At 46.1% G+C, this 19,579-nt stretch overlaps 1 protein-coding gene across 13 annotated transcripts in view; it reads left to right on the forward strand.

Annotated features, from left to right (window-relative positions):
* Positions 1-19,579, forward strand: part of MBNL3 (muscleblind like splicing regulator 3) — a 92,983-nt gene that overhangs the window by 64,404 nt on the left and 9,000 nt on the right. For 7 of the 13 annotated variants that reach the window (XM_039717288.1, XM_039717293.1, XM_039717286.1 and 4 more), the window contains 6 exons: positions 4,060-4,260; positions 5,694-5,930; positions 13,449-13,599; positions 15,839-15,874; positions 17,957-18,051; positions 19,457-19,530. In XM_039717288.1, coding sequence (XP_039573222.1) covers positions 4,060-4,260; positions 5,694-5,930; positions 13,449-13,599; positions 15,839-15,874; positions 17,957-18,051; positions 19,457-19,513 — 777 coding nt within the window. In that variant the 3' untranslated portion in view covers positions 19,514-19,530. The remainder of the gene's footprint in view (positions 1-4,059; positions 4,261-5,693; positions 5,931-13,448; positions 13,600-15,838; positions 15,875-17,956; positions 18,052-19,456; positions 19,531-19,579) is intronic. The other 6 variants (XM_039717290.1, XR_005628435.1, XM_039717291.1 and 3 more) reach the window with 6 other exon arrangements.

Here is a 19,579-nt window from a genome sequence, read left to right on the forward strand (position 1 = left end):
ATCTTCTACCCAACAGCTTCCATGCTTGAGGTCTGTGAGGAGCTCAGAGCTGTCCAAGTCCTTGGCAACCCTCCCCCTGAGATGTGTTCTCACAACAGCCATTTCAGCTTTTTAAAATTATTACAATTTCTACAGGTATTTTAATACTCAGTAAACCAGTCTTGTGAGCTGCTACCACCCTGAGCCCTTTGCTGCTGCACTGTAACCTGTTTGCCTCTGCACAGGAGTTACTGGTAGTGTCTCTATGCTATGATTTATAAAAGTTAATTTGCAAGGAAATTTGTCTCTGTATTTCCTGAATTAACAAGAGTTTTATGGGGGACAGCAGGAGTGAGTGCTGATACTTTCAATCCCTCTGTTTTTGCCCCAGAGCACACCAGCAATTAAGTTGAGAGTATGGGTTTTTAGTGTACAGCCATAACATTGCCCTGTCAGGCCTCCTGTCCCTCCCTTCCTCTTCCTCCCACGGCTTTATATCAGGAACGTGATGCCATTTGGTCTGGGATATCCCTTGGGTCAGTTGGGGTCAGCTGTCCTTTGTCCCCTCCAACTCCTTGTGCTGCCCCCATGGGCAGCTCGCTGGCTGGGTGGGGTGAGAGGCAGAAAAGCCCTTGGCCCTGTGTGAGCACTGCTCAGAAACAGCAAAAGCATCCCTGAGTTATCTATTTGTTTCCAGTACAAATCAAAACCACAGCCCTATACCAGCTACTGTGGAGAAAATTAACTGTATCCCAGCCAAAAGCTGTCACAGGAGGTGGACAGGAGGCACGTTGAGGAGGGCAGTGCTGTTTGGAGTAAAAATTACATTTGGGTTCTGGCTGCAAGGAGGAAATTTACTCACATTCCCTGAGGACATGGGGGACCTGCACAGACGTAGAGGAAAGAATTGGCTGGCAGCATCCCTATTACTGGTACTGATGCATGAGCCAGACTGGATTTCCCAATCCAAGACAGGCAGCCGGGTCTGGCAGTGAGCACAGCCCATCTTTTCCCCTCATCAGCCACAATAAATACAGAGCTCCCTGGTGCCAGCTCACAAAGGCACAGTTCTCAGAGTGCTTCACACACTCCAGACTTAAAACCCCAGCTCTTGTAGGTTTAATATGTTGAGTGAGGTCTGCTTGTTCCCTGGCTGTGCACCCGCTTGGCTGCGAGCGGCAGCCCCAGCCTGCGGGCAGGGTGTGCAGCACAACTGGCACTTCCCATCAGGGAAACAGGCACACAGTGCAGGCAGGCAGAAGGAGCCTTGGGAAACCTTGGGAACGCAGCAGCAGATGTCAAGGCATGGAAAAGGGTGAACAAACAGCAGCAGCAATAAGAAATCCTCCTGCTCCTATGAGCACCCCTCTGCAGGTCTCCAGGATTGCAAGTGGATTGTGCTACTCACGTGTTCCTCATGCAGATCTTCCCTCCACTCACTTCAGCTTGGGTTTGGATCCATTAGCCCTTGCTGCTTGCTCCCAGTGAGAAGAGGGAATGCTTTTGAGGGAGATGGGGATTGTGTTTTGGGGAGCCAGCTCCTGCTTCTGCCTTTGTAGTAGCTTTGGTGAAGAGGCTGGTATATCATCTCTTAGTGAATGTTTCAGGTGAATTCACTCAGTGTGAGGTGTTGCAAGCCCCCAGCATTCCCAGTCTGCACAAATCCTTCCTTCAGCAATGGGAAGAACATCTTCCCTTGTCTCAGAAACCAGGGAGCTCCTTGGCCTGGCTGCTGGCTGTGTTTGAACCCAGCCAAGCAGGAGAAGCTTGCTTTAAAGGATCTCCTGGCATTTTGGAGCAATGTTTGTGCCACACCTGCTCAGTCAGGATACTTCTGCTGTATTAGGTGCTGAAAAACATAGGGTAGGTTTGCCCACACATTTGTGCAAGCCACATGTACTGCAAGGTTTGGGTTACTATGGGTACGTGAAACAAATGCTGACAACATGTCAGGCCCCACTATAACCTGTGCAGACTGGCCAGGCAGGAGAAGCTCTTTAAAATAGCATTTATGGTGCAAATGGTGATGGAAGTTCAGCAGATACCACTGTAATTACTGGTACTTGCACAAAAGAAAACAGTCTAATGGATGCTGCTTTCTCACTAAAGTGTTCAGGGAGTCACAGCTTTGAAAATCCTAAAGAGCCTTTTTAGCAGCAAAAGGTGTAAAATGTCTGGGAGCCACCAGAGAATTGAAAGAGAGAAGACAATTATTTAATAAAGGGCTATGGATTGGGGGATCTCTGGCTTTAGTGGCTGAAGTCTCCCAACAGCTGAAGCAATGCTTACCTAAAGGTCACAAGAAGGAAAATTAGAAATCCCTCCCAGAAAAAGAATTATTTGGTTCTGCTACACCTAAAGCATCCAGTACCACTGATGCAGGAAGCTGTGTCTCCTCACTGAGGAGGAGAAAATGGGATAGATTCTGTCAATTATTCCCTTTCCCATTGGCTGGGGGCTGTTTGCTGTCCTGACCTTAGAAAGGGGCATTGTTGAGCTAAAGCTGGGTTAGGACAGTTGGCTGGTGTTACTGTGGGTAACTTCTTCCACATTGCAACAAGCAAAGTTTGAAAGTACCAGGATGAAGATGCTGTTGAGAAACGCACTGTCCATATGTGGTTTCTTTTAGAAGTTCACAGGACCAAAACAAAAGAAAGAAGGGAATGATGTGTGTGGCCAAAAAACTGCCCCAGGCAATTGTGTAAGCACACTTGTATTTATTGCTAAATAGAGGCTGTAGCTTCCAAGGATGGTGTCATAGACACCTGCCAATATGAGCAGCTTTAACCAGAACCCAGAGTTCACAGTGGAGCAGGTGACAGGAGGGAAAATAAAATGGTTGCAATTTTCAGGCTGCATTCCCTGGGGGGTGCTTGAGGCCCTGCTTACAGGAGCAGGAGTGCTGCCATGCATGCTGTCATCTTCAGTGGGGGCAGGTGGAGATTTTCATCAAGCTGGAATTGGTTTTATTTCCAAGAATACTTTGGATCTGGTGCTTTAAAACCTCACAAACTCCCTGGCTACAGGGGTTAGTCCCAGACTTTAAACTGAGCATCTGCTTAGGAGCCTTGTGCTCACCTGCATGCCAGCGCTGGAAAAGGAGCACAGCAGCTCCTTTTCCAGATGAGCACTGCTGGATCAGCTCAGGTCAGGGAAGTGCTTCTGGCCCCCAGCACTGAAGCTCTGCTGCATTCAGAGGACCTGCCTAACACAATGTAGGGACCTGAAGTGGTCGAGATCTTTAAGGCCTGTTCTGTTCCAAAGAGAACATGGCTCCCTGTAGCACAGGTGGGGTCTTGGAGCTTGCACTAGTCCACCTGAGCCTTCTCATCTGCTTCACTCTGTCGTTGCTATTCCAAGCCCAAGACTCACCTGCCCTTGCCAAAGCCATGAGATCTGGCATGTTGTGACACAAATGAGTTTGGTGTCTTCCTGCTGCCAGTTCACATGGAGCACAGGCTTAGATCCTTCTGCAAAATGGCTTTTGCCTGGACTCTGTTGGCACTCTGAAACCAACCCCAGATGTGCAGGATGCCTGACCAGCTGAGTGTACTGCAGCAGAGATACCTCACCTGACTGAATGGTGCCTCTGGTCTAACCTGAGGCCCACTGGCCATGCTAACATGGAGCTCAGGGCAGGCTGATGGTGGATGCAGAATGGGGCTGCCTGCTCCCAGGTCCTGAAGCTGCAGTTTACCTTGGAGTCTCTCTACAGCATTGCGGTGTAGGCATGAAGAAGCTGAGACGTGTATTTGGAAATGAGAACTCTGTTTAATTTGGGCCTGCCCTAATTGCTGGCATGAAATCCTTAATTGTGTCATTAAACTATAAAGATCATCAATATGCTTTGATCTGACAAATAAAGATGCCTTGTATTCAGCATGAGTCACAAATCTGTGAGTCAGGAGAAGCGAATGGATCGCAAATAAATGGCAATAAATGAATAGATTGGAGAGCACAGCATTTTGATGTGGCTAATCAAATTGTCTAAAAGGATTGAAGTGTGATGCAAGGCTTTGATGGGAAATCCAGGACAGAGCTTTTTAACTAATACTTTGTTTTTCTTCTTTCTGTACACAGACAACATTTCCTGTGACTCCATCGCTTGCAACAAGCCCCACAATGGCTTTCAGTCCCTACCTGAGTCATGTTTCTCCTGGGATGGGCTTAGTTCCTGCAGAGCTTTTACCAAATACTCCTGTCCTGGTTTCTGGAAATCCTACTGTTACAGTGCCAGGAGGCTCTGCTGGGCAGAAACTGATGCGTACGGATAAACTGGAGGTATTTGGACATCTGATACAGTACTGCTGACAGGGAGGAGCTGGACATGTCCCAGCTGTTGCTCTCTGCTAAAATGACCTGATGCAGCACAGTACAGAGTTGAACTTGCAGCTTTCCTAGCACAGGGCTGCTGCTGTCTGCCAGAGCAGATGCTTTTGTGGGGCCTTTTCCCAAATCCTTGGAAATTTGGGAAAACTCATTCCTCTGATATCAGTGGGTATTAGAGTGGGGTTAGGATTGGTTTTTTGTATGTGATCTGCCATGCTTAAAAAAACACCAAAAAACCAAGTAGATGGTCTGCTCTTAAACTTTGTTGGGTGGGAGGTGTTCTGGAGATAATGGATGTTTCCCTTTTCTAGAGGTGGGTTTATTGAGCTTTTACAGAAAGCTTTAAGCATTACACTGATGGGATTGGAGAGTGTGTGGTGTTGGAAAGACGTCTCTCCCTCCCCAGTTGGCTGGACATGCTGGGACTTAATGCTGGAGGAGTTGTAAATGTCTTTCAAACCCTAAGCAGAGACTCTGCAGGAGATAAGGGCTGAGGACCTGAATTCAGAGGCCCCTGCAGGTGTAAATTATAACACAGGAAGATAGCAGAGAAGGGTGTAATTTCAAAACACATTGTTTTGTGTTATGTACTTTATCTTGCCTTGCTGACGTCTCACCTTTCCCCACACTCAGTCTGATTGCACATTGCTACGTGAGCCATGCCACTTGCTATATTATTCAACAACTTCTCTCAGTTCCTCAGACAAGAAACCTTGCAGATTTTTTGTGAAACCTTTTCCTCTGCCTCTGATGCTTCAGTGGTCATAACTTATGAGGATCTGTGAGATGCTAGTACGACTAGAAATTTTGGCAGCACCTTCAAACACATTGCTGTGTAATCAAATGTGCTGTCACTTAATGGCAGGGTCGGGGCTTTATTGTGAAGGGCAGAGAGACTATTTATGTGAAAGAGGCACCTCATGTTTAAGAAAAAGGACCTGTTGCAAATGGCAGTAGCATGTAACATTTAAAATTAAATGTCTTGCCTAAGAGTCTGCTCCATAACAAATACATAATCCAGGTGAGACACAAATGGCAGAGTTATTAACATTTAAGCTTTAGAGGCAGGGGAGGAGTCCTGAGCTGCAAAAATTCTGTCAAAATGACATTGATTTTCTGGGGTCACTGTCCATTCTGCACAAATTCTGTATTTCACTTGCATTTGGTAATTGGCCTTATTAACGTTGTGGTTTTTTCACCCCCTGAAGCAGTTGTGAGTAGCACCAGTTGCCCCTGTGTGTGTTGATATATATGCTACCCCAGATGAGCATGGATTTAGAATGTACACGTGGTTTAATCTGACAAACTGAACTGATACTCTGTGTTGAAAATACTGAATGAAAAGTAACTTCATGTTCTGCTCAACAATGTGACTTTCTTTTAAGGTTTGTCGAGAGTTTCAGCGTGGAAATTGCACACGTGGTGAGAATGATTGCCGCTATGCTCACCCTATAGATATTGCAATGATAGACACAAATGAAAATACTGTTACAGTTTGCATGGATTACATCAAAGGTCGATGCTCTAGGGAGAAATGCAAGTACTTTCATCCCCCTGCACACCTGCAAGCCAAAATCAAGGCAGCTCAACACCAGGTGAACCAGACAGCTGCAGCTGCAATGGTAAGTAGAGCTCTTCTCAAGCTGCATTTCCATTGCTAAGAGATTCCACGTGCCATGTGTGTCATTTGTGGAAAAGTAGAGAGCTTTGTAAATGGCTGACTAGAGAGCTGAGAGCATGTGCAAAATTCATCCCATCTCTTCATCCTGTCTCTGTGCTCACCACAGCATGAAGCCCTCAGTGGCACAGTACATTCTCCAGGTAGGGACATGGTGCCCAGCCCTGTGATTTGCTGACATGACGTTGTGATGTGACATGAATGCAAGTGCAGCAGCACCCAATACCTTCCCTGGCTGAGTCATAGGGGTCAGTTTAGCTTCCTCAATACACAGTATATCCTTTTCAGGGAGAACCTGGCCTACTCTCTGCAAAAAGCAGATGATATTAGTTGCCTGAGCTTAGAAAACTTGTGTCCAATACCTTTGCCAAGACTTAGTGAAATTACAAGACACAGAACAAGGATGGCTTCCTGACCTGTTTGATGCTTTGGACCTCGTAGAGATGGTCCCACTTGCATTTTAAGTTGAATTGTGACTACTTATATCTGCAGTTCTGAACATGAGTCAAGGAAGTCTCACCAGGTGACCACTACCTTGTATAAATGTTTGCCATTCTCTTGAGTTTGATTTAATGGGACCTGTTAATTCCAGAGATGAGAGAGCTGGGGAGGGAAGAAGAGGCCCAGGGGATCTTATCCATGTGCATAAATTCCTGATGTGGGAGGTAAAGAAGGTGAAGGGAATCTCTTCCCTGTGGTGCCCGATGAAAAGATAAGAAGCAATGGGCACGAACTGAAATTCAGGACATTCCATTTAAACATAAGGAAAAACATACTTACCAAAGAAAGATCTAACACTACAACAGGATTCTCCATCCTAGGAGATACTGAGAACCTGTATCTGAACCTGAATGGAGTTTCAAGCAAGCTGCTGTAGTTGACCCTGCTTTGAGCAGGGTGTTGGTCTAGCTGATCTCTAGAGGTCCCTTCCATCTCTATGATTTCTTAAAATTTTTCTAATTAATATTAAAAAGGTTCTTGCTTCCTCTTTGATTTAGAATTAAGGCCACTAAAATTTTTCTAAATACCTTTTTCTTTTTCTTTTAAGATAGTAAAGGAGGTTGCATTTAATTCATAATGAAATTTAATGCAGAGCCAGGGCAGTTCTAGAAATTAAACAAGTGCCCTCCTTGTAGCATCAATATTACCTGGAATGTAATTTGAACAATTAATTTACACTGCAGTATTTATTTGTCCTGGAGAGTTTATTTATTAGTTTTCTTACTGTTTTTATTGTTGTTGAAATAAAGAGTCCAAGTCTGTTGAAAAAGAACCTTCTAAAATGAAACTCTTGTGTTCTTCACAATTGAATCTTTACTTTTTCACTAATTATGTAGGACACTGCTACTTAACCAAAGCCAATGCATGTTTTATTAATCCAGCTGGCTTCTCTTAAAAATGTAATTAACCCTATTTGTATGCTGTTAACGAGAACCTTTAAAATATTTATTAATGGCTTGTTGCATCACCCCTGCTACCAAAACAGCCTACATTATTCATTGACTTTTCAAGGTTTGATGCATTTACTGTACCTGTTGAGGTGTAAGACTTTATTAAAGGCAAGAAAGGTGCTCCATTTTCTTGGAGGGTAAAACAGATGCCAGGCTATGGGTCTGTGTTCTAAAGCAGATTTAGAACGACTTCAAATCCAAATTCAGCATTTCTGAGGGACCCAATCCTGCAGTTACTTGATGTGCACAAGTAGCAGCTTCACTCACTCCTGCTTGGCTGAAATCAGTGCAGCACTGGATGAGCTGGGTAAAGCTCTGTCCCCAGTTCAGCACAGCACTTAAGCATGTGCTTGAAGCTCCCTCCTTTTGCAGTGGTCCTTCCCCCTCTGTGAGTGCTCTGCTGGCCTCTGCATGGTGTGTAGCTGCAGCATGAGGGCTGGAGCCCAGTGCCAGTCCCTGTGCAGGTGCTGACCCCTGAGTGCTCCTGCCCTGCTGTGCCAGCTGATGTGACAAAGCTCCAAAGCACGTGTCCTGTGATGACATTTCTTTACTTTTAAAACTTACCGAGGCAAAATAACTGACTTGCCACTAGGCCAGGTAATTACCCAGCCACCCCATGTTGTGCATGCCTCGTCTTTTTAATATATTGTATAACGCGTTCACTTTTTAATTTTTTTTTCTCTTCGCCTTCCCAAATTGCTGCTCTCTCTTGACACACCTCTGCTTGCTGTTTTTGTTACTGTGCTTGATCCCCCTCCCCGGCCCATTGCCATCATGTGCTCGCTGCCTGCTAATTAAGACTCAGCCAGCTGTCAGATCACTGAAGCGACCGCTCGAGGCAACCTTTGACCTGGTACTTGGACCTTTCACCTTCTCGCTTTGCACGTAACCATCTTAATCTGCATGAAAGCCTTCTGCTCTTGGTCTGTGGTGTTAGTGCCTGGGGAGACTGCCCATCCCAGCCAGAAATGTTCAATGTGCATTCAGACATGCCAGTCCTGTGCCCCACATACCATCCATTAACGTCTGAGCTTTGCCTCCTGAAGCCTAGATGTGAATAATCTCGGGGGGAGGCAGCTCTGGCTTTTGAAGTGTTTTTCCAAACACTGGCAGCTTTGGAGTCACAAGATGCAATGTTTGAGGGAGAATTTAAGAATTTAGCTCATTAGGTCTGCAGTGTGCTCTAAATGCCAGAGGACTGGGTGGTTGTGGGACAGATTCAGTGACTTTTCTTTGTATTCCCAACCTCGCAGCCTTGCCGGGCAGTGCCGTGCTGGTAACTTCCCTGCACAAGAGCATTCTGTGTAATGAACACAACTGAGATTTAGGGGGAAGAGGGCTAAACAGCATCCTTGGGGATCTGTGCTGGGAACTGAAGCAGGTGCAGTGTGGGACTTGGCTCATGCGTTGGTTAAGCTGGGGACATGGCTGTCCCTTGAGCTGGCTCTGTCTGTGGTTCATCCCCCATTCCCCAGTGGGATAGTGTCAGCAAAGGGACCTCACTCTGGGTTCCTTTTGCTTCAGTCTCAAGCATGGAATCTCCTCCCTGAGCTTCTGCCTAAAAGCTGCAGAGCTTTGGTTGTTTTATGACTCTCAAATAATATGTTTTACTTGGCTTTATGATGCTCATAGTGAGGCAAAAGCCATCCTTACAGTGCTGTCAGTCCTGGCTCCTTCCTGTTTTCCCAAAGAATAAGGAATACAAGGCATTTTAAAAGAAAGAGCTCCTGTTGCCCAGCTATAGCAGGGAGAGGGAGAATGGACACATAGGAGCTGTGAAACCATCAAGCTGATGTTGCTTCTCATTTCCAGAGCTAGGGAGGAGAAGCTGATCTGCTGCCTTTCCTCTCCAAAGACTTATTTGTGGGTTTAAGTAGTCAAGAGGCTTCCTTATCAGAGTTTTAGGCAGCAGCAGTAGGAAGCCTTGCTAGGGCCCAGCTTCTGGCAGCAGTGGTGGAAGGATGCTCTGAATGGCATCACAGCTTCTCACTTGCTCTGCTCACGGCTGACACAGACATGGCCCCAATGCCAGCACAGGCAGGACCTGCACAGCTGCCCTCTCCAAGAGCCACATCTCTGAGGAGACACGGTCTGGCAGAGAGTGGGAGAGCCCATAACTACTCCCCCACTGAACAAACCCTCCAAGAGGGGCTGCTTGTATGAGTCTGACACATGGAAAGGTTTGCAGCCTCTCGTTGGAATATGTCACCTCCTCTGAACCCTTCATGAGTGATGAGAACATGTGTGATCATGTATGAGGAAACTGCTCACTGTGCTTCTGCTGCTTGCCAGGGGACAGGTGCTACCTCTGCCCTCTCTCAGATAATTCTGTTTGTCATGCCTGGCAGCAGACCCAGCCCCTCCTTGCTGGGTGGCAGAAGGGTGAAAGTGTGATTTGGTCCCAGGAGATAGAGATCCGAGGACAACTTTGAGGTGCAATTAAATTGTTTGTTGCAAAGATTTAATCCAGTTCTTGTCTTGCAAAAAATAACGAGAAGTTTGTTAACCAGCACGTGGGAAATTCTGACTTTAGCATGAAGTGTGTTTTTATCTGTCAGTCTTGCTGAAGAATTGCTTTCCATGCCATGCAGAGAAGTGGCACAAGCCTCTTTGTTCAGATGCTCATTCGAGCAGGAATGTGGCTTTCCCAGCCTAAAAATGGGAGGTTGCCTGGCATTTAATTTGTGGAAATTGTTCGTTTGGATCAGTGCAGGACTATCACATGGATACTGAACTGAATTAACCCTTTCACTGGTGCAGATGGCCAGATCTCTTTGCAAAGCTTGCGTACCCATGTGTGCATATAAACACACGGGAAAAAATAAAGTGAGGAAAAGTTACTGTCCAAGAGCTGCTGCTGTATTTGTGGTGGTCAGAGCTTGTCCAGAGGGAAAGCACAAGCAGCTGGATGGGGTAAACTCATCAAGTAAATTCTTTACTAGGAGGATTTAGTCTAGTTCCTCTGCTGGAGTGAGACACTGACTACAGAATTTGGTGGTGAGGAGTTTCTGTTGCCTTTTGTATATTCTGCTTGTGGGATTCTTCAGAACTGAGACATTGTGCAAGAAATAAATGTTGTATCCCCACAAGCTGCTACAATTCCTGCCGGTCCTGAGTGATACAAAAATTGTAACCCATGTCAAATGAGACACATTTGTTTCATCCTGTGTCCCTGCCAGCTTCCCCTGCAGGAGCTGTATGGGCCCAGCTTCATCATGTGCCATTTTGGATGCCTCTTCAAGGCATTATAGATGGACCTTTCAGTGAGTGTGTTCCTGAGGCTCTTACCTCAGCACACAGGCTGGAAAGGGGCTGAAGCAGATTGTTCTGTCTCCTTGGGCCCTCCTACACCTTGGTATTTAAAATTAAAAAAAAAAAAAAATAAAAAAGATCAGTTGGCAACAGGAGGAGCCAATACATCTTCATGTATCCTGTGTGAGCACTCCTGCAGCTGCTGGGGTGGAGGGGTGACCCACAGGGCTGGGTCAAACCAGAAGCAGATCAAGATGGGTTCCAGCTCCCCTGCCCACAGAGCCCACGTGGGAGAGCTGGACATCAGGTGGCACAGGAGCTGCTGCAGAGTGCTTGTTTCTTTAGAACACTCTGGAAATATTGCATTTCTTTGTGTTTCTCCACCATGCTGCTGGTGAGGGAGCAACAGTGAGGCTGCCATAGTTCCTTTCTTTCCCTTGCTCCCAAGGGGCTCTAGCAGGTTGGGAGGGAAGGGTGATGCTGGAGAGGTGATGGGATAGTCTGCTGTGTCTTGACATCCCTGGGGCCTGATGCTGTCTGTATCTCCCTCTGACTGCAGCACTGGGCTTGGGAATTGTCCTGTGATGTGCTGGGACATGACAGCAAGGTCTCAAAGCCTTCAGCTCTTCTGCTTTTGGCACTGCCAGTGTGGGGTTTGGGGTGGTGACAGCCTTTGGCCAAGAAGCAGGGAGTCAAAAGTCCATTATGTGCCTGGCACAATTGCTTTGCTATAATTAGTACATTCTTCTTCTGAGGCAGATTTTGGAAGTGTCTGAAAGGGATTATTTAGCAATTGGGTACCATAAGGAGCATGAATTTAAGTAGCAAGTTCTTCAGTTGTTCTGAAGCTGTAAAACCTCTGTGATGTATATGAAACTACTCCAGACTGTGTAAGCTGCAGATCCGTCCTGTGCCTGGAGGAACATTCATGTAGCCATCATTAAATAGTCAAGTTGTAGATAACAGGCTGATTTAACACAGATACCAATAAAAGCTTACTTAGAAATGAAAACTCATACATCATCCTAAAATATGGATCTTAAGTAAAAGATTTTGGTGTCTGTGTCTGAGAATATTGTCCCATCTTTGACTGCTGTCTTTTGGTAGCAGCCAGAAGAAATCTGGGAGAATTAAATCCTAGTGCTGAGAATGGATGCCCACTAGCATAGGCAAAGGATGTGTGCATGTCTGAGGGCAGTTTTGCAAATGCGATTTATTCTAATTTTCTTTTTTAATATTAAAACCACCCAAAAGCAACCATGTGAGTAGAGATAGGATGGAGTAATATTTTGCTTGGAAGTATGTTGCTTAACATTTCTCAGATGAGCAGTCTCCTATAGCAGATTAAAGTGAAACCTGTTTCTAGATGGCGACAAACTGTTGCAAGCTTTCACTTACATTCTGTTGTGTGTTGATCTTCATAACGCTTTAAAATCTCTTTACCTGTGTCCTTCCTTCCAAGTATTGTGTGTTGGTAGCTTTAACCCTTCATCAGCCAAACCTTCTCCATTACCTACCATTCATTTGTGACCTATTAAAATAAAAGTAGGTGTGATAACCATTTTTTCAGCCATTGCTTTGCTACATGATACAGACTAACAGCTAGTCAGAAATGACCTGATTCTGCATGACTTCCACGTGCGTAAATCTCACTGACGTCAATGGGAGTGTTACGTGCAAAAGGACTGCGGGGCATAATTAAAAAGGACCCTTTTCTATCACAATGTGGAGGAAAAAAATGTGGTTTCTTACTTGGGTACAATGAAAAGCTGTAAATCATTAGAAACATTCCTGTCTCTTAAGAACCTGACATACTACTTTGCTGTTGAGACATGCTTGGATGAATGATGAGTAACTCACTGAGAAAAGTTCCTGAGTTGGGCTAATGCTTTTTACCAAGTCTGATCATGAAACAGGTTTGACGGGCTGGAAGAAGCCCGGTGGTGTGATAGAATGAAAAGAAGGGATTTGTCAATGGCTTTTTCCACTGTTAATAATGAGTGAGCAGTATTTGACTGATGGAGGCCACCTTCTATAAAGTGGGATCTGGTCCAAATCTGCTGGTGGTAGCCTGTGCCTCTGGTGTGAGCAGTGGAGAATCAGGCCTGGTCTTGACCATGTTGCTCAGCCTCTCTACTAACAAGTGGAAATGCATTTTACTGTGAATCTAATGCTATGTGTGTAACTGGCAACAGCTACAGCTTTACCATCTGGACACATGGGTTGGCTGCACAGTGTGCACACTTCCACACATGCACACATACATGTAGGCAGGTGTCAAACCAGAGGCAAGCATCAGGTTTTTTTTCCATGGCATTTGTTGCTTATGCTACTCTTCTTGGGTTTTAAACAGTCATCTACTATATTTTTCCTGTTTGTTTTGGGGTTTTTTAATGCTTGTTGCCTGCAACTGCTCTTTTTAGCATCCTGTCCAGGTGATCACCTCTCCCCTTCCTTTTCCCAGTGCTTTTTTCTCCCTCTGTGCCCAAGTCAGTCCTGCTGAAAGCTCCTTAGCATCCTTCCTCTTTCTGGACTCTGCCCCTCCTCCTGGTGCATTTACTAACTGCTTACCTAGTGAAGCTGTTGTTTCACCTACTTCTCGTACTGTGACTTAGCTGCTCTTCTCTTTCCTGTCGCGTTCAGTTGATAGAGTTGCAGGTGATTTGCAGCCAAGACCCTCTATTATTTATTGCATGCTTGACCTACATCTGGGCCCCTTTATTTACTCCACTTGTCTTTAATGACTCCCTTATCCACAGGCCCTGCCGCCTGGTGCACTTCAACCTTTACCAAAGAGGCCAGCACTTGAAAAAAACAATGGTGCCACCACAGTCTTTAACCCAAGCGTTTTCCACTACCAACAGGCTCTAGCCAACATGCAGTTGCAACAGCCTACATTCATCCCTACAGGTAAGTGTCTCCTTGCTTTCCCTTCATCATGGTTGTTTATTTTATGACCTCGATATTCAGCTAATAAGCAGTTTTGTAAGAGTCTTTAGCAAAAGAATATTGGTGTATAGTTACATGTTAAAAATGAATGAAAAATTAACATCTGTTGTTTGAGGTTTTTCCCTTCACCTACTACAATTTAGAGCTTTTCACATGTAAAGATCCTTCTTAGCCCTTTTTGTGTGGTTTGGGGTTTTTTTTAAGCAGTCAAACTAAGAAAAATGTCTGCATGTTTCTTGAATTCATACTTTCTGTTTTTCCTCCTGATGGTTCAACTAGTTAATCCCAAATTAATTCTTTGACTCTTGTGTAGTGCTCTTTTGTACTCATGTTAAAATGTGTATAGACCTCTATGCCTGCTCTCTTGGGGCTGTAGGCACTCCCTGAGCTTGTATCTCACTGACCTACATATTGCAGCAGCTGTGATGTTTATAGAGGGAATGGTTAGTCTTTAGTAAATACAAATTATATAATCCTCTTTAAAGGCATATATTTCCCTCTTCCTTGTCTTTTGACTAGTACAATACCCTAAGCTTTTTAAAAGCAATTTAACTCCCAGCTTTTATTGTACCTTTAAGGTCTCAGAGTTAAATTGAAAGATGCAGTTCAGTAATTCTTATAGAACTGGAAATATTAATGTGGCAGATGTGACTGTCTTCTGACTGGCCAATTAACTGCAGCCAAATAGAAAACAAAACCTGCTTGGAGTGGAAAGTATTATAAGTGGCTGAATTAGGAATATTCCAGATAGCTCATATTTTAGTATCATTATTATCATTCAGAGTATCATAGGAAAATTAATGCCTTGTGTTTTTAATGTTTAATGCTGTATTTACTTGTCAGATGATAGTTACAAAAATACACAGAGTGTTTCTCTGGGCTGACCCCTGGAGGTGAACACACAGTGGACTTGCACCTTGGCACTGTTGTTCTTTGGAGTGAGGGGAAAGCTTTAGGGACAGTCTGGTCCTGAGAGCCAGCTGGAGTGTGGGTCCAGGGAGCAGGGACCTAAACCCTGTGCTCATGTGGCCTTTCTGTTATGAGAGCCCTTGGAAACACTCAGAGCTCAGCAGCTACCAAGATGTTCTTCCAGGGAAGCGGAATGTCATGCGCAGAGATGGAGCAGCAGCCTTTTACCTTGTGCTCTGCAAACGTTGGAAAGGCGGGGCTGAGCTGACCTTCCCACAGCTCTGCCAGGTGCCAAGTGAAATACTTCTTCAGGAAACACGGACACCTTGGGGAGTGCCAAGTCCCCAGCTGGCTACACAGTGCTCTTCTCAAGGTCGCAGTTGCCAAAGTTGACATGAGGACAGGCACTTGTGATGGAGCAGCAGGAATGAGCTGTGCCCAGCCCTGGCTGTGCTGGGAACGGGGCTCACAGCAATGAAATTACACACAGGGCTGATGCATAGCAGGGCTGCTTACTGGCACCTGCTCTGGCTGAAGGCATTAATGCTGGGCAGAGCAGCAAATTCCAGTCAGAGGACAGATCTGTGATGAATTTATGTTACAAATCAGGCTCCAGCTCTGGGCTCAGCCTTGGCAGTGCTCAGGAAGGCAAAGCAGAGAGGTGGCACGTCGCAGCTCTCACTGTGGGGAGGGGCAGGGAGCTGTTGCTTTTCTTAGTATCTCCTGTTCAGTTGTTGAGAGATCAGCATCATGGGTTGCCATGGCAGGGGGGAGTCAGGCTGTCTCTTGAAAATGGCATCACCACTGCAATTTTTTTTGAGTCCAGAAAAATAAATGCCTCTTTCAGCTTAAACCAGAGACTTTGAATCACAGTCCCTGGTTGCGGGAGTAAATTGCTTTTGGAAAGTCAATTTTAACATGAGTGGGACATTCTTCTAAGGGCAATTTGTTTTCTGTTGACACGGTCAGAAAGAAATTACCATACCCAATACCCAGTATATCCCAAACAACCCTGATTTTTGGGATCAATCATATAATTTAATACCAAGGTGGGGGGAGTTTATTCTCTACTACCCAAGAATTAAAGAATTAATTTGGTTTGCTATGATCTCTTAAAACTGAATTTAAACTATTGATGTACCAATATGCAGAATCTGGTTGCATGTGCTTAAATACTGAATGCTGCAAAGAGAATACCTGCTTTTTAGTTAAAGTGATATCTAACACTGAAGCTTCACTAATGAAATATCCCTTTTGTTCATCTTTCCACGCTTCAATGCATGGTGTGCAGGGTCAGTTCTGTGCATGACACCCACTGCAAGCGTTGGTAGGTTTTTCTACACAAACTTCTCAACTTTTCCTAATCTGAAAGAGTCTGCAAGTTAGTATGCATCAGTGAGAACCTGGGTGGCTGAGTGGTGTGACTGTCTATCTGCTGTCTTCTTTGAGGCTTAAATGGTTGTATCCCTTTTAATTTTTGTGCAGTGCAGTGTTTCATGTGACTTACAATAAGAGAATCCAAGGTGATGTGTTCCCACCCCTATTTAGTTCCGCTTCAGAGACAAGAATCTGTCACTTACATGTCTTTACAACCCATTTAAGTCATCTGACACAAGGAAATAGAAGTGGGAGGATCCTGTTGGCTTATTTTTGTTTTATTTGTTGTTATATATCAAGCAACAGGCAGTTTGGATTTTTAGTTGTCCTTCTGAGGATATTTTAAGAGACTGGTTTAACAAGGTGCTAAGGAGGAACCCATCTGGGGTCAGCCCCTCTGCCAGAGCAGGGTGCTGCTTGTACAGTGAGAGAAGCAGGGTTTGAACCATGGACTGGCTGGAGAGTCATCTTTGTAGGGCAGTGTTAGGTGTGCAGGTACAGGAGATCATAGGGAGTACCACTGCAGGTGCACGTGGGGTGCAGGGAGGCAGTGAGTATGTGCTCATTACTGCTGCAGGGATCCACTCTGTTCAGGCTCAGCATCTGGGTCTTGATGAAACCTCTGCAGGCCTTTGAGGACCTTCCCCTCTTGTCTACAGCTGCTGGGCACAGCAGGGCGGGTGAAAGCTGAGCTTTCATCCTCTAGCCAAGGTTATGCAAGACTACCAGCATCCAGGTGTGTGCCTGCTTTAGCCAGAGGGAGAGAGGCAGGAGCCCTGGGTGGGGGTGCAGGGCTTTCCAAGAGCAGGTCTGGAAGCTCTGGCATGGATGGCTAAACACTCTGCTCTTGAACCTGCCTGTAGAACAGGGAGGACACATTGCTTGCATGACGGGGAGCTGAGTCCCTCAAATACACCTCTGCCTGTTGGAAACCCCAACCCACACGTTCCAACATCTCCTGGCCGGAGCGTGCCCACCCACAGGCACACGCTCCTTCCCTGCTGGGGCTGCCCGTGGCTGCTGGGGTGGAGGGGAAGGCAAGTCTGCTTCCCCACCACGTGTTTGTGGGGATGGCTGGGCCTTCCTGTAGGCTCCTCGACCCCACAAACCCTCCGAGTTTGGGGGATGCCCATGTGTGCACCAGAGCATCCCTTCCAGCACTGTGCTCTGTGGGACGTGCAGCTTCAGGAGGCTGCCAAGCTCCCTGCTGCTGTGTTGTCCTTTTGGATGCTCTTCCTGCAAATTGTAGCTGTTCAGATGCATTTGTGTATTTTTCCCCTCTCTGTCCCTTCCCCTCTCCATCCCCCCACCCTGCAAAGAGGGGAGTTTTGCCAAATCCTATAGAATGAGGGTGGAGAAGGGAGCATGCTGAATTTGTACGGAGAGAGCTCAGTGTGCCAGCCGCTCGTTTGCCGTGCCTCCAGCTCTGTCCCGTGCCAAAACATTGTCCCTGCTAGAGAGAGGTGAGAAAACCTGGTGAAAGGGCTGCGGCAGCCGCTGCAAAGTGCATCATGTACCTCTGGTTGCTGGCGGGGACGGGGTGGGGAGGGAAGGGGACAAGCTTTCCCAGGGGGCGGGAGGGTGCGCTTGCCAAAATGTCCCCACCCAAAGGAACGTGCACTGGCTGTGTCTAACTCCCCACGGGTGCGAGCTGACGTGGGCTTTTGCTAGCACACCCATCCTCTCCCCCCTTTGGAAATTTGGCCCTCGGAGTCTAATACATCATTGTTCTGCTTATAAATGTACTAAGTGTTGAGAATGTTTTGGTTTTTTCCTTAATTATAATTGTAATTGGCTTTTCCCCTTCTCTCTTGTTTATTTTTTTTCCCAACGCTGTCTTGCTTTGCACTGTGATTGCATGCTGCGCCCCGATGTGTCCTTCATGACGATGTCACATGGCTTGTTGCTGTGATTCCTGCCACGCCCCCAAATCCACCACATGTTGCCATGGTTACATAAAACCAACCAAACAAACAAAATATATATACGCTCCACCCTCCTGTATGTCGCTTCCATGGTTCCCTTCCGAAAGTGCCCATGATGCACGGTGCTACGCCCACCACTGTGTCTGCAGCAACAACTCCTGCCACCAGCGTCCCCTTCGCTGCAACAGCTACCGCCAATCAGGTTTGGCCCTTTCAATGGCTTTCTTTCACGTGTTCAGATCTCGAGGACCGGGCGAGGGCTGGATCCCGTGCGGGGTCGAGCGCCGTCCCGCCCGGCTCGGCGCAGGCTGGGGCGCGCAGAGGCAGCGTGTGCGTGTGTGTGTGTGTGTGTGAGGCTGGGGATCCAAAAGGGATGGGCACACGCCCGGCCAGAGCGTAGGGATGGGCGATGGCAGGGGCACAGGCTCTTCTCCAAAAACACACCTCCCCCCGGGTCCTCAAAAAACGGGCGGTGAATCTCCCGAGGGTAGAGTCACGCAAGACCTGCAGCACTTCTGCTTTCAGTCTCAAGCAGAAATACCACCCCGAGCATCCTTCCCTGTGGTATTTTGGCTTGTTCTCTCTGGACTGGAAAGTGGAAGTGGAAATTCAAAGTGGCCTCCCCCCACCACAAAATTGGGCTCTAAAATTACCCAAAAATTCCCCAAAAACCAAAAATCGGGGGTGAGATTGTGAAGTGTAAAGTTTTTTTATGCCAATAGCATGTCACCCATCCCTACAGAGAGGACTGTGGATGTGCAGTACGTGCCGTTGTAGCACTGCCATAAGTGTACAGGACTCCATGCATGTCTGCCGAGCCATAATTCTCTCCAAAACTTCCCTCTGAAGATACTGAGTGTGATGGCTGCTTCTGCACCAGTCCTGAACTGTATATGCACAACCTGTCCTAGTGATGCGTCCTGATAATTTGGTGTGACACAACTTCTCCCAGTTAGACCAGAGATGTTTCAAACACTTCTTAAAGAATTTTTCCCCCAGGACTAATTTTAGCATTTTTATTTGTCATGCTCTCAGATTTAGAGCTATTGCAAAGAAATTGGGGTGTCACTTTGCTCTGTAGGAAGCTGTTATCCATTGAATGCCAGTAATATCTTTGGGGACATCCTCTAGGCTTTTGCTGGTGTGAGGTCATGAGGATTTCAGTAGGAGTTTTGCCTGCATAAGTCCTAGGCAGTGTTTACTGCTGGCAGTAGGAATTGGCAGTCTTTTTCTGTGCTTTGTTGTTATTTTCAGGTAGAGCAGGTCTTACTCAGACTTGTATTGGTCATGAGGGGAAAGCAGAAATTCCTGTGCAGCGTTGCTCTGTGGCTGTGTGAGTCCTGTTTGAGACAGATAGTTCCAGGGCATTTCTGTTTTACTTGTAGTCTGTGGAGTCAAAATCCCAGTACAATCACCAGGTACCCCACAAGGCATCAGTAGTGGTGCAGCTGCATTGTACTTAATGTGTAGCAAAATAAAGACTTGGGAGTGGATCCTGTTTTATAAGACACTGATGTACATATTAACCTGATGCTGAAGACAGAATGAGCAGCTCAATCTCAAGGCAGTGTTTTAATGTGTTGTGTTCTTTGTTTTTTTTGCTGTAGATATCCCAGTTATCAGTAGATGAACTGAGTAGCAGCATGTTTGTTTCACAGATGTAGAAGTTCCTGATAGAACAGTAAGTTCCTTTTTGGTATTTCTCTTTATGGTGAATTGTTTTGTACATG

This window comes from Passer montanus, unplaced genomic scaffold (assembly GCF_014805655.1).
Source record: "Passer montanus isolate IOZ18808 unplaced genomic scaffold, ASM1480565v1 scaffold38, whole genome shotgun sequence".
Classification (NCBI taxonomy): Eukaryota; Metazoa; Chordata; class Aves; order Passeriformes; family Passeridae; genus Passer; species Passer montanus.